General features: G+C 31.0%; 1 protein-coding gene across 1 annotated transcript in view; it reads left to right on the top strand.

Annotated features, from left to right (window-relative positions):
* LOC122525714 (polypyrimidine tract-binding protein 3-like) overlaps positions 1 to 14,080 on the top strand; it is a 43,431-nt gene extending 29,351 nt beyond the window's left edge. Inside the window, exons 6-13 of the mRNA XM_043648633.1 lie at positions 559 to 617; positions 4,945 to 5,176; positions 6,608 to 6,822; positions 9,642 to 9,675; positions 12,280 to 12,372; positions 12,490 to 12,706; positions 12,941 to 13,082; positions 13,747 to 14,080. Of these exons, the coding sequence (XP_043504568.1) occupies positions 559 to 617; positions 4,945 to 5,176; positions 6,608 to 6,822; positions 9,642 to 9,675; positions 12,280 to 12,372; positions 12,490 to 12,706; positions 12,941 to 13,082; positions 13,747 to 13,815 (1,061 nt within the window). The 3' untranslated portion in view covers positions 13,816 to 14,080. The remainder of the gene's footprint in view (positions 1 to 558; positions 618 to 4,944; positions 5,177 to 6,607; positions 6,823 to 9,641; positions 9,676 to 12,279; positions 12,373 to 12,489; positions 12,707 to 12,940; positions 13,083 to 13,746) is intronic.
* The last annotated feature ends 524 nt before the right edge of the window (positions 14,081 to 14,604 follow it).

Here is a 14,604-nt window from a genome sequence, read left to right on the forward strand (position 1 = left end):
TCTCGTAGGTAAAAAGGGAAAAAATCAATGATAAGACTTTTACGAAGGAAAGTTTAGTCTTTCTCACTTAATGCGTTGTAATTCCTCTATTTCAATCGTCTCTATTTAATATGTAGCACGAGAAATGCTTTAGAGAATGTGATATTCTATTCAACAAAATGGGATAGTAAATACGAGAGAGAGAGCTAACGTTACATTTAACAACACACGTATTTACAACACGTATATATGCACCACGAGTAAACCAATCCTCCTTTTCATCGTTTTTGCTCCTTCCAAGAGAAACGTCTGATGTTTTACTACTATATCTAATATACTTGTACATATATATATATGTATGTATATGTGTTTGTATATATGTAACGAAACGTATAATGAAGATACTAATGAGAGCCGAAGGAATATCTACGGAAACATGCATTTATATATACGCCTAACAATTTTTTCCTAATCATTCTAATCAAAATTTATAAAATACATTTCTATAGATTCGTCTTATTTTTTTTTTGTTGTATTTATTCATATTATTTATTAACAATTTTTTTCTTTCTGTTTCAGGTTCCTTCCAAGCACTGATACAATATGCAGACATGGTTGCAGCGCAGACTGCTAAATTCGTAAGTATCCAATCGATTTTTCCATTATTCTTCTTTCTTTTTGCTTAATAATTATTTACCATTCTAATATTTTTTTTTTTTTTTTTTTATTAAAGAGAACGAAATTCCAATGATATTTATTCTACTTTTCTAATTAATTAAAACCCATCGTCATTATATCTATGGATGATATAATAACATACGATACGAAAATAAAAATCAATGAAATCTCTTGTAAATTCTCTCCCCCTCTTCCTCCTCCTCTCTCTTCCCCCCCCCACTCTACCATAGGGACTTAACAAGAAAACCTTTGGGGAAGCGATCAAAGCGAAATTAATTCACTCGATGTGCGTTTTGCCACGACCATTGTACTTCATCCTATCATTCCCTTCTCTCCTACCCTTGGCCCCCTCCTCCCCCTGCCCGTTTCCCATGGTTCTCCTAGTCGTCTGTTCTCTCTCTCTCTCTCTCTCTCTATCTACTAGCAGGGAAACTAAATTCCTATCGTATTGGTGTATTTATGTATGTGTGCGTGTAAATGTGAATGTGTGTGTGGCGTCTCCGGTTTGGTTATTACGGTACTAGTAGTAAAGGCATGAAATGGAGGTCTACGGACGGTCGATTCCAAGAGTTAATCTACTTTGCGCGCGAACCTAACTTTGTACTGTCGCAAAAGTATTCGGTTTTCCCGGTCACCGGAACCCAGAAGCAGAGAAGCGCGCTCGCAAATCCGCGTACGACGTTCAAAGAGAAAATTATTAACTTCGGTTACGTTTCATCGGGATATATATATGTGTGTGTTAGTGTATTGCATATACATACACTATATATATATATGAATATATAGAAAGGTTTTCAGTAGAAAGGACGCGAAGGAAGGTTACGTTTCGATGTAGAAAGCTAATTTAAAGGTAATCTTCGCGCTTATATAAAGCAATGTTTAATAATGAAAATACTTAGCATTCTTGTAGTCCAATTATAACTTAATTAATTAAAGCTCTTTAGTCACGGGGATACTTATGATTCGAACGAAAAGTCGAATTTTACTGAGAAACATTCTCCATCTTTATCTCTCTCTATATATATATATATATATGTATATGTATATGTATATGTATATATCATGTCTTTTGACGTTTACTGAATTTCTTTTCTATGGTTTAAATTCAACTGTAATGTTTAACCTGGACATAACTATATAACACAAGTTTGTCTGAATTGAAACCATCCGATTCAATGTTGATATAATGATATAATGATTGACATAATGAGCAATAAAAACTCGGTCCAATTGGTTAATGAAACATTTAATATATATGTGTGTGTGTGTGTATGTCTCTGTGTTTATTTCATATCATTAACACGACAAATATAGGAGAGATAATTTTGTTTTTCTCAATGACGACGACGACGACGATGACGTTAACGAATTCGTCTAACGAATAAAAAAGAAATAAGAATAATATTAATGAGGTAATTGAATCTAATAAGGGATGAAATTATTTAAATTAGAATTTAACTATGGTCGAGTATAACAAAAGTTAAATATTAAATCGCACAATTCGTTATTATTCAGCTTATTGAAAAGATTAGAAAAGATAAGAGAAGAAAAATAAACGAGAGAGAAAGAAAGAAAGAAAAGAGAGAGATATAGAGCTTTTTGTCGAGATTAAAATATAAAAAAAAAAGAAAGAAACGTGTCGACGTTGGTCGTTCTAGGAACAATGTTCTCTCAGTACGATAGATAAATAGAACCACTGGGATTGTTTCGAACCTAGGAACCTAGGTTTGTAACAGTATTAGTAATAGCATTGATGATAGTGATTGTGGTAGTAGTGGTAGTGAGTAGTGTTGGTAATAATAATAGTAATAGTAACAATAATAGTATTAGTGAGTGATGGTGATGGAAGGGGTAGTGATCTTCGTAGAACTGATGGGGCGTTCATAATGATGGTGGTGGTTGGTATTAGTAATGGTCGTGGTTGTATTATGTTCATAGTAATGGTGTATTAGTAAGAATGATGGTTTTGATGGTAGTAATAATAATGAAAGTAACATTTGTAATCAAATTTTCTTCTCTATTTTCTATCCTCATTCACTCACAAGCGTTGTGCATACATACATACATACATACATACATACATGTATACAGAATAAGAGAAGAAAAAATATAAAATAAGAAATAAAAAGTAGAAAAGAATCTCGTAGAGGAAATAGGAGGGGAAAAAGTAAAAGGATAAAAAAAGAAAATAAAAGAAGAGAAGAGGAGAGGAGAGGAGAGGAGAGGGTAGTCCGACAAAATTCAAAAATATTCCCTTTTATTACTTAAAACTCGATTGAATGCTAAGTTAGCTCTCCTCTTCCTCCTCGTCATGGTGGAGTACGCAAGATAAATTGGATTAACTTTAACGACCAACGACGACAACGAGGAATAAAGGTACAGGTACCTTCTGTTTCGTTCTTTTGCATCCTTCTTCCATTCCCATCACTCGCAAAAGGAGACTGTGATTTCCATTTAATCCTTCGTTTAACGTTCTCGTTCGTTTGACTTCATTCTTCGGTATGACACACAATGCAACAACCATGTCAATCACTTTTGCAAAGAACTTTTTCCCCCCCATAATGAATTCATTTGTGGAAAATATTAATTTATGGTGTTAACATTTTGTAACCATAAGTTTATGCATATGTACGTGTATATATATATATATTATACATATATGTATATATATATATGGTATGACAAGAACATACACTCGATTAGAGTTACCCTGGCACGCTAATTATGTACGAAATTCATTAACCCGGGTAAATAGCAGAAGCCAAGTATGTACATTATACGTACCATGCGTGTGTAAATATATATATACGTGATATTGTATATGTGTGGGTATGTGAATATGTATTATCGAGATCCATGCACGTGCGATTAAGTATATGCGTACATACTATGCTGCCTTGTAACAATGAACACATTGCTAGGAATCATGTATGCATGGGATAAACAAATAATCCCTTGTAGACACATTCTCTCTATCTCTCTCTAACACTACCCACCCCTTATTCCCTCCACCCACGTTCCTAGGTATTTAGTGTCGTATGCAAAATCGTTATCGTTACAATCACTTTTTCTTTCTAATTAATTCGAATATTTGATGATATCGTTGAGATAAACGATGAATAATAACAATTAAGATCGTTCAATTAATCGATATTTATGAAATATTGTTGAGTAATATAAAAAAAGAAATTATTAAAAATATCGCAGAGAAATAATACAGGTTGTGAGAGTAAACGTGACTTTTCAAAATAATTCGTAAAATATATAGATTGTATGAAAAGAACAAATATTTTCTTTCATAGTTAAACTAAATGATATTGTAATCGTAAAAAATGTAGGTTGGTCTATAACGAATCGACGATTTTGATTTTCGTAAATTATTTGAACGAATTATTCGGAAGTAAATGCACACCCACCACCCTGTGCAGGATGATTTCGCATCATCCGTCGGACCATCAGCAGCAACGCATATTATGAATCTGGATAACGCGTGGATTGGATCAACGGCCTTGATCATCGTACCAACCTACGGCATCAGCAGCAGCAACGTTATATTCCGTATTCAAAGCCCATCATAGTGCTAGCCAGCCCAACCATTGGCCATAGTTGTTGGTGGTTACTGCTGTTGGTGATGGTGGTTCGTCGTTGTCGTCGTGGTGGTGGTGTGTTCCACCATCTTCTCTTCTCTCTTTTTCTATCCCCCATATACGTGTACCATGCAACACGTATCTACACCGTTCTCTTCCCACTCCGTCAAGCCATCATAATTCTGTACGGATTTTGCGTGATATCATCTCCTCTTCTTCCTCTTCTTCCTCTTCTTCCTCTTCTTCCTCTTCCACTTTCTCCTCCTCTTTTCCTCTCATTCGAGCAATAACCGAACCAACGATGCGAACGATTTTAATGATCGACGAATAAAATATCTAACGATAGTTTGGACACTTGCTGATGTTTAAGAAATAAAAAAAAGAAAAAAATAGAAATATTACGTAAAGTTGAAGTACGAAGGAGCAAAATTGGTTAAGGGCCATGAATGATGATGAATTTGGCCAAAAATAATATGAGGATATTCTTTTTTATAACATTTCTTCTTAATTTTTATTTATTTATGTATTTAGGTTTAAAACATTTAATTATCTCATAATATATATATATATCCATTATTAATATTAATAATATATTTAATGATTATTATAAATATTGTTGATATGTTTTATGTTATATTAATGAAACTTTACATGACGAAAATTTAATTTGATTTGTTTTTTCTCACTTTATGAATTGCAGTCACTTGATGGGCAGAACATTTATAATTCCTGCTGCACGCTACGAATCGACTACAGTAAAATGCAAAATCTTAACGTTAAATACAACAACGACAAGTCAAGAGACTATACTAATCCAAATTTACCAACCGGAGATGCAAACATTGACGCTGCTGCATCCTTGGCCTTGGGTGGTGAACTTTTACCACAAATACTAATGGGTGCTGGATCTCAACCTCGTGCTAGAATACCCGGTGAGTTTTAAAATACACATACACACAAACAGACACACATTTATATTAATAAATTGAAGAATATATAAAATGAATGCATATCTAGTATATTTTATTTCTAAATACTCTATAACATATTTTATCTGTTGAAATTTAATTTGTTCTTTTCTTTCATTTCCTAATCATTAATGTTCCATAAATTTTCTATATATAATTACGCTTTATTATTCTATTAAAAAATAAACCCGAGTATCGATATTTTTTTTTATTATTTTCATTATTTTTTCATTTTCTACTGTATTTTATTTGCATATTTTTAATCGTTGAACGAATCTCGAAACATTTTCTTTTCTTTTCTTTTTTCATTTCATTTTATTTATTCTTTTTTTTCCCCAATTTTTAGTTTCTGCGGATTTCTTCGGCCTCAATCCTCTCTTCTCTCTCTCGCTCTCTTTCTCTTTTTCTCGATCCAACGAAAATAAAAATAAAAAAAGAGAAAACACGTCGGCGTGTATCAAATATTATATCCGATTTTATAAACCGCGAACTTATTCTCTCGTTCCTTCTCTTCCTCCACCCCCCCTCTTTCTTCCCCTCTACTTTCCACCTGGCCATTCCTCGTCCCACCCTCCCAACCAACCCAACCCCCCTTGAGCCACCTATTGTCATTAACGAAACACGAATCCGCTTGAAATTCGAACCGAACGAACCGCGATACCAAATCTCGTTATCGGTGCTTGTATTTTTCTTTTTTTTTTTGTAGAAGAATCGACTGGTTTTTTAAAAAATAAAATTTTAAATAGAAAAATATATAAAAAAAAAAACAAAACGAAGCAAGATAAAGAAAATAGATAAACTGTAAAGAAAATTAGAGAAAAATTTCAACCGTATCGAGAGAGAGAGAGAGAGAAAGATAGAGACAGAGACTCGAACCAAATTCATTATATTCGAGGAATACTTTTATTTTTATAAAAAGAAAGAAAAAAAGAGATGTCCAAGAAAAATCTAATTTTGATCCAATATTATTCCAACTCTTATTTCTTATTTATTCGTCACCGAACATATAAAAAAACTACGCAGGTTTCGTTTCCGAACGAAATTGATTTCTATTGTACTGGAAATCAATTCTTTGATAATTAATTCTATAGTTGATCCTTGTTTGTATATATAAAAGAAAAAGTGCAATGTGCAAGTGTTGTGTTTGCATTAATTTAAATAAGAGTCGAAATATGTTCCTAAAAAAAAAAAGAGAAAAATAATTACAATTGACGAACATTTTGTTTATTGATTAACTAACGGCAAATACTTTTTTAGCGAAATAATAATAATAATAATAATAATAATGATGATGATATCTTTTTCATATTCTTGTTTAAACTAAATACCACACCAAAACTAAAAAAGAGATCGATGATAATTAATAATAAATATTTTTGACTTGTTTGGAAGTAGAGTCCATTGCAGGAGCACCTGGTGTACTACCAACACCCTTTGCTGCTATGCACGGCCTACCATCGCCCTTGGCAGGCCCTTACAATGGTGTACCACCAGCTGGAGGCCTTGGTGGTCTCGGAGGTTTTCCTTTAGGAGCTGGTGCTCTTGGTGTACGTGTACCAGGTGGTGGACAATCGTCTGCCGTTTTACTCGTTAGCAACCTAAACGAGGAGGTAAGTTTTACACGGGGATCCTACAACAAATTTTCCAACATTTTCGAAGGTCAAAGTTGTTAATAATAATACGAAATAAAATATTAATCAAAATGTTTAATTGCGAACGAACGTTCTTATTTTTTTCTTTTTTTTTTTTGTTTTATCTCTTTTTGTTTCTCCATTTTCATGCACTTTTTTAATCGAATAAATTTGTCGTTGATAGTTGAATAAACTCCTGAGAATTCGTTTCGTCATTTTTATTAAAATATCGTGATTAATCCTAACAACGACAATATTTTATTTTTTCTTTTTATTCATTTTCATTAAATACCGCGAACAACGGTGTTTCGATAAATTCGTGAAACTAATTTGCATAGGAAATATAAATTAATTCTAGTAATAAATTAGAATGTTTCCTTTTTTTTTCTGTTGTCGACTAATCATAAGTGCAACAATTTAATTCATTCGAATAGATTAAACACCATTTTAAAGATATACCACCTGTATACATATATATCTCTGTGTATATTGAAGATACTCTTGAGAAGTGTCTGACTAGTATAATATACACGGTACACGTTCCTCTTTTTAAGTAGGTTAAAACTCGATTCGAACACTGAGAGAAGTAGAGTGAACCGAGAAGAGTATCTATCGATTAACGTACTGTATGCAACTAATATGTGAAAGGATGCATTTTATCCTCTTATACATATATGTATAAGTATATGTACATGTATATGTATACCTGTCTCTCTGCTGTGTTCCTTCGAACATAATCGTATTTTCTCTTTCTCTCTCTCTCTCTCTCTTTCTCTCTATCACTCTCTACTATCTCTCTCTATCTCTCTCATTTTCAACGTTAACCACAAGATGCATCTTCTATCTCACTTATTCTTCTTACAATTCTACTACATTTATATGACAAAACCAATGAGCTCTAATTCTCTCAGTGTTCGTAATACTTAAACTTTGCTTTTATTTTTTTTTTTTTTTTATTATTTTTTATTATTATTATTTTTTTTTTATTTTCTTATAATGCGTTATTATACATATATATACATGCATACATACATATGTGTGTACTTGTATAATATGTATGCGTATGTATGTATGATATGTATGTATGTATGTATATATATATGTATATTATTAAAAATAAATTATAAAAATGAACGTAGTGCTATGTAGGCAAAACCCTGCAATTTTCTCTCGATTCCCTCCTCTCGATTCGTGATTTCCTCAACGAATATATTATTGTGCGTGATTTTCGAAGATTGAAAATTGTGAATTTCGTTTATTTAACAATTATATATATGCCACAAAATGTCTAAAAGTAGTTGATGGAAAAATCGAATCGATTTATGCGTATGTTGCTCTCTTTTTACGCCAGCAACCAAATACCTGAGAACCACCCCCCCCCTTGTTATACACACCACCACCACCACCACCATCACCACCACCCCCTTAAGAAAACCCTTTATCTACAACCTTTCTTGCACCTTCACTACCACCCTTTCTTTACCTTTACGTAACAACCCTCGACCCTTTCATTTTCAAACAAAATAAAAAAGAAAACCAACCATGCGTTTATCATACTACTCGCTCCCTTTTTTTCTCTATGCCTTTCACCGAAAAAACCTTTTTAAACAACACCCCCTTTTATTAATTCGTTTAACGTCGTAAACACGACGTTTTACTTCTAATACGTGGGTACACCCTTTATCGAAATTTCTTTTCCTTCGTTTCATTCTTAAAAACATTTGTTCTCTAATTTGCATAATATGGAACAACAATGTATTAATTAAAAAAAATAAAATAAATAAATAAATACGTTACGTATTAATACTTAAATTACGTTGTGAAAACGTGTAATTTCGATTGCGGATCGAATTTACGCGTTTTATGGTTTGTCTCATTTTTGTATAATTTGAAGAAAAAAAAAAACAAATAATAATAATAATAATACGAAGGGTGTCCCGAATAATAAAATTGTGTATCGACGTTATACTTCGCAGCTGCAACTTGTCACTACTATACTATAACTATGTGTACTTACTATCGTTGTTACCGCGCACAAGCTTCCCGATTCGACGACCTTCTCTCTCTTACTCTCTCTCTCTCTCTCTCTCACTTCTCTCTCTCACTCTCTTTCTATTTCTATTTCTATTTCTATCCGTCTATCTCTTATTCTGTTTCTGTCAGCCCCCCCCCCTGTTGTATCTTCTTCTGTCTCTTTCTATCTTTCTCTTTTGTCAACCGCCACCCCCGCCCCCCTCTTTGTCGCCCTGGAAAATTATTTACCGCCGCAAGAATCGATTTATTTTCTAATTGTCTCAGTAGGGCTATTAAAAAAAAATAAAAAATAAAGAGAAAGATTTTGCGAGTAATAAAAAATAAATAAGAATAAAAAAAAATTCAAGAAACTACACCGGAGGGCATATTATTGTCGTTGCGTTTTTTCGAAGCCATTTGTTTTCTTTTTGTTTTTTTTTTTCGTTTTTTTGTCATCCGGACATATTGAAATGAACGCGACACGAGTAAATTGGAAAGATTGAAAATGATAACGTTTAAACGAAGACTAATTAATTATATCTGACAATAAAATAAAAATATAAAATCCAAATCTCAAATCAAATCAAATCAAATCAAATGAAATCAAATGACAAAGACAAAGACAAAGAAAAATAGAAATAGAAAAAGCGGAAGAAGATGAAGAAGAAAATGATGAAGAAATATAATCGCGAAACTTGTGCGCGCGTGTCAACAACAACACTATTACATTGAATCCTATTATACTTCGCTGACTACTGACTGGACTCTGTCTGTTCTCTGTGTAGATGGTCACGCCTGACGCTCTCTTTACCCTGTTTGGTACGTCTCCACATTTATATTATTAATTATATTACATTATTAATTATTATATTTACACAAAAGACACGTTTATTATAACACTTACACGTAAAATACGCATACGCAAAAAAATCCACACGTATTATCATATAACGGAGGATAATAATCTGTTGTTGGACACGCGAGAAAAAAAAAAGAAATTACTTTTTTGTTCTTCATTTTTTACACTTACTTATATTTTTTATATTCGTTATTGTCACGTTGAAAAAAATATTATACACGCATACATATACACCATACGTACATTCATTTAAATACTTAGGACAAAAGTATACAACACGTATTATACATGAGACAATCCAACACTCACACTTTTCTCACTCTCGTGGTTTTTTTTTTCTCTCTCTCTCTCTCTCTCTATCTCTCTCTCTCACTCTTCTTACTCTTTCTATTTTCGTACTTCTCCAAATTCCTTTCTCGATGATATTTTCTATATATTTTATCTATCTGTAATCTGTTTATCTCGATTTTCGATGTTTCAAATTTGAATACACGCATACTCGCGCAAAATACTTGACAACAACATTGACACACAGACGTTGGAAAAAAGTAAAAAGAGAAAATTTCGTTAATTGAGAAAAATTAATAAAGAATAAAATCGTTATTTTTAATAATAATAATAATAATAATAATACTTTTCACACGTTTCGATCGTATGGTGTATTTGAAATAATTACAAATCACAAATCCCATTTATACCTAGATATTTTTTCTTTTTTCACTTTTTTCTTAACTTATTATTTATTCACACTACGTTTCTTTTTATTATATTTTCATATGTTTTGTTTAATTATACAATAAATCTATCCGTTCCTCTTTATTACGTTCGTACGTTTTATGTGTGTTTTATATTTCCTTTTCTTTCTATCTTTCTTTCTTCCTTTCTATAACGTTTATTTTTTTTTTTTTTTTTTTTTGAAATTATTTATTTACTCGTTTCAAATTTCTCTTAAACAAAAAGTAAGCACATTACTGATTGTTATAACATATTCCTTTTCTCTAAAATATTTATCATCGTATTTTCATTATTTAATATATATCTTTCGTATAATTTTCAAATATATATATTTTATTACAATATAAAAAAATATATATTTTATTATATATACAATTTATTCCATTCTTTATTCATCACCATCATAGCATTCATCCAATGTTCACAATTTTCATACTGATTCACAGGCCGATTATTTACGTTTTCTCGCTCTCTCTCTCTCTCTTTATCTCTCTCTTTCTCTCACTCTATTATTTTCTCTCATTCTATCTATCTGTATCTCTCAATCTATAATCATCTTCACTATTACAAAGTAATATCTCTTTTCTAAAATGTTTTTCCGCATTTAATATTTTATTATTAATACCATCAGTTATCCATATACACAAAAAACCAACCACCCCCTCTCTCTCTCTTTTAATATTTACATAAGCTTTCGCTTTATTTACGTAATTCCATAGAAAACAAAATAAAATAAAATAAAATAAAACAATATGAACGAATCAAAAAAAAAAAAAGAGAATTAAAAAACATAAAGAATCAAAAAAAAAAAAGAACGAAAGAGAAAAGAATTGGAGAGAAATAAAATATATATAAAAAAAAAAATGACAAATACATAAATAAATAAATAAATAAATAAATAAATAAATAAATAAAACAAAACTCGTTCTCTCTCCCTTTTCCTCCCATTCGAGGTAATACGACTCTCGGTTTGACTCTTACGCCGCGAATTTTGGAATGAAAATTTTATTCGATCGATGATCCTTGTTTCTTTTTGTTATTTTTTTCTATTTCTTCCTTCTCTCTCTCTCTCTCTCCTCTCTCTCGCTTCTCTTTCTCTTTCTCTTTCTTATTTCAATTTCTCACTATATCTTTCTCTATTTCTCTCTTTCTCAATCCTTTTCTATATATATATATATATATATCTGTATTTTTTCATACACCGACTAAAAAAAAAAAATAAAGAATAAGTATGAAATCTCAATATATAATTTTCCAAGTACTACCACCGTACGTTTTCCTAGAGAAATGATTTTCCGATTTCGTTTGCTGCTTGAACTAAACTCTTCCGAATCGATGTTATCTATCTATCTATATTTCTATCTATCTTTTTCTCTATCTATATATATATATTATAGATATATATACACACGTATGTATTTACCTAGCGTAAGATTAGACTCGAGTCGTTTGCCTCTATTGCATGTCCCAAATCTTAGTATGGATTGATCGTATCCTGATTTATCAATCGAGCAATATTTCCTTTTTTTTTAATCCTTTATTTATTTATTTTTTTTTTTTTAATTTCCCCATTTGTTAATCTTATCTTCTTGGCGATCCTTAGATGCTGTCTCTCTTTAATGAAAGAAAAAAAGAAAGAAAGAAAGAAAGAAAATGAAAATAAAATAAAATTATACTTCGATTTACAAAAAAAATATAAATATAATATATATATATATAGATATGTTTATTTATATATGAACGAAGAATAATATAAATTTTGTTGTCTTATTACGGTGGGGGGGTATGTTATAAAGTATATGTAAAATGTATAGATGTTGTGCGTGTAGGTGTTTACGGGGATGTACAACGTGTGAAGATACTTTACAATAGAAAGGACTCGGCACTGATTCAAATGGCCGAACCTCATCAAGCGCATTTAGGTAATATTTTTTATTTATTAATAATATGTATATAATATTTGTCTTTTTTATTTATTTATTTTAATCAATGATTTTCTTTATACTAAACGTTGTTACTTTTTCTTTTGCATTATCAAGCGATCACCCATATGGACAAATTAAGAGTATTTGGTAAGCAAATCAAAGTTGTGCTCAGCAAACATCAAACAGTTCAACTACCTAAGGAAGGTCAACCGGATGCAGGATTAACCAAGGATTACACGAGCAGTCCTCTTCATAGATTCAAAAAACCTGGCTCTAAAAATTATCAAAATATCTATCCACCGAGTTCCACTTTGCATTTATCAAACATTCCGTAAGTAAAAGCAATTTTTTCTTTTTTTAAAATCCTCCATTTTTTTCTTTCACGTTTCTCTCGTAATATCTTTTTAAATATATATATATATATATATATATATAGTATCACCCTATATAGAATAATAAATACTATAAAATGTAGAAAATTAGTATTTTGGTTTGTTTTTTTTTCTTTTTTATTTTGAAATTCAATTAATTCAGTTTTTTTCTTTTTTTTTCATATAATAAACAGAGCTACGGTAACCGAAGAAGAGATCAAAGATGCCTTTAGTAAAAATGGATTTAACGTCAAGGCCTTCAAATTCTTTCCAAAGGACAGAAAGATGGCTTTAATTCAACTACTTAATATGGATGACGCCGTTGCAGCTCTCATCGTAAGTATTTTTTTTCTCATCATCTTATTTGCGTCTTTTGAATTTTTATTATCCTTATATACAAAATTATTAAATAAATACGAGACCGGTGTACTCTAAATATAGATATATACAGGGTGCCCCACATAACTCTAGTCACGATTTTTCAAGTACTTGCGATAACCTAACAAAAAAATACTTTCAACAAAAGTTTATCTGTTTTTGATTGACTATACATTGCAATAAAAAAAGTTCGACAAAAATTTTATATTTTAATGTTTCTTAAGGCTACCTTTATTTTTTTAAATAGCACTTAGCATTTTTGACTTAACAGTATTATTCAATACAAAATTATTTGGTTGAATGTGGGACACCCTATATATATATTTCTACTATATTATTTTTTTTTGTTTTTTTTTTTTGATATATTAATCAATTCGATATTTATCTAAATTATAATCGTCTTAAAATCAATATAGTCCAAAAGAAAATTAGAATTCAAAAAAGATATTTCAAATTAAAATCACGTGTAATTATAATAATCGATGGGAAAATTTGTGATATTTAACAAATTGACGACGCGATTAATATTTGAAACATAATCTAAATATATATATTTCTCATTCGTTTGCTTAGTTTTTTATTTTTTATTTTGTACGTTTTATGTTTTTCTTTTTTTTTCTAGAAAATGCATAATTATCAACTGAGCGAATCCAATCATCTTCGAGTATCATTCTCGAAGAGCAACATCTAACAAGAGACACTGGTTAGCTAGCAGCAGTGGTTTCAGCCCTACGCCCTTGTCCACTATTGGTGATCAAACGTGCTCTAGCGATTAAATAATAAACGGCCTGTCAAGCCACCTCTAACTCGTCCCTCAAAGTTGCGAGGCCCCACTGACTGTTATTATAATCTCTGTGTACATAAGACGCGCAACAAAAAACCCCATTTGGAATAAAAGAAAAAATGAAGAAGAAGAAACAGGAAGAAGAAGGTGCAGAAAAAGAAGAAGAAGATGAAGAAAGAAGACAAAAGAAGAAGATAAATAATAAGTAGAAAGAGAAGAATGAAGATGAAGATGAAGATGAAGATGAAGATGAAGATTTGAAAGATACTGCAAAAACACAAATATATAAAAAAGATGATAAAGGATTTTGAAGAATTAGAAGCTAGAATGAAGATAAAATAAAGAAGAAAAAGAAGAGAAAGGAGAATAAGAAGAAGACTTTGTTCATTTTGCTACGAAGATGATGATCATAGTGGAGAAAAGAAAATCTTCTCTCATGTTCGCCTTCTTTTCTTGTTTTCTCTTTTTTTTTTTTGTTGGTTTTCCTAATAAGCAGCTGCTAATAATTAAGGGTGATGACGAGGGAAGAAGAGAAGCGTTTAATATTATAACAATTGACAAAACAAACAAACAAACAAACAAAAAGAAAAAAAACGCGTAAACCCGAAATTATTAAACGTAAAGAAATTTTCGTTTATCAAAATTTCGTGGCTATAATAATAATAATAGGTGTTCTCGTCTTGTTGGCTAAGGTTA

Source organism: Polistes fuscatus, unplaced genomic scaffold (genome assembly GCF_010416935.1).
Source record: "Polistes fuscatus isolate 324 unplaced genomic scaffold, CU_Pfus_HIC Scaffold9, whole genome shotgun sequence".
NCBI classification, from domain to species: Eukaryota; Metazoa; Arthropoda; class Insecta; order Hymenoptera; family Vespidae; genus Polistes; species Polistes fuscatus.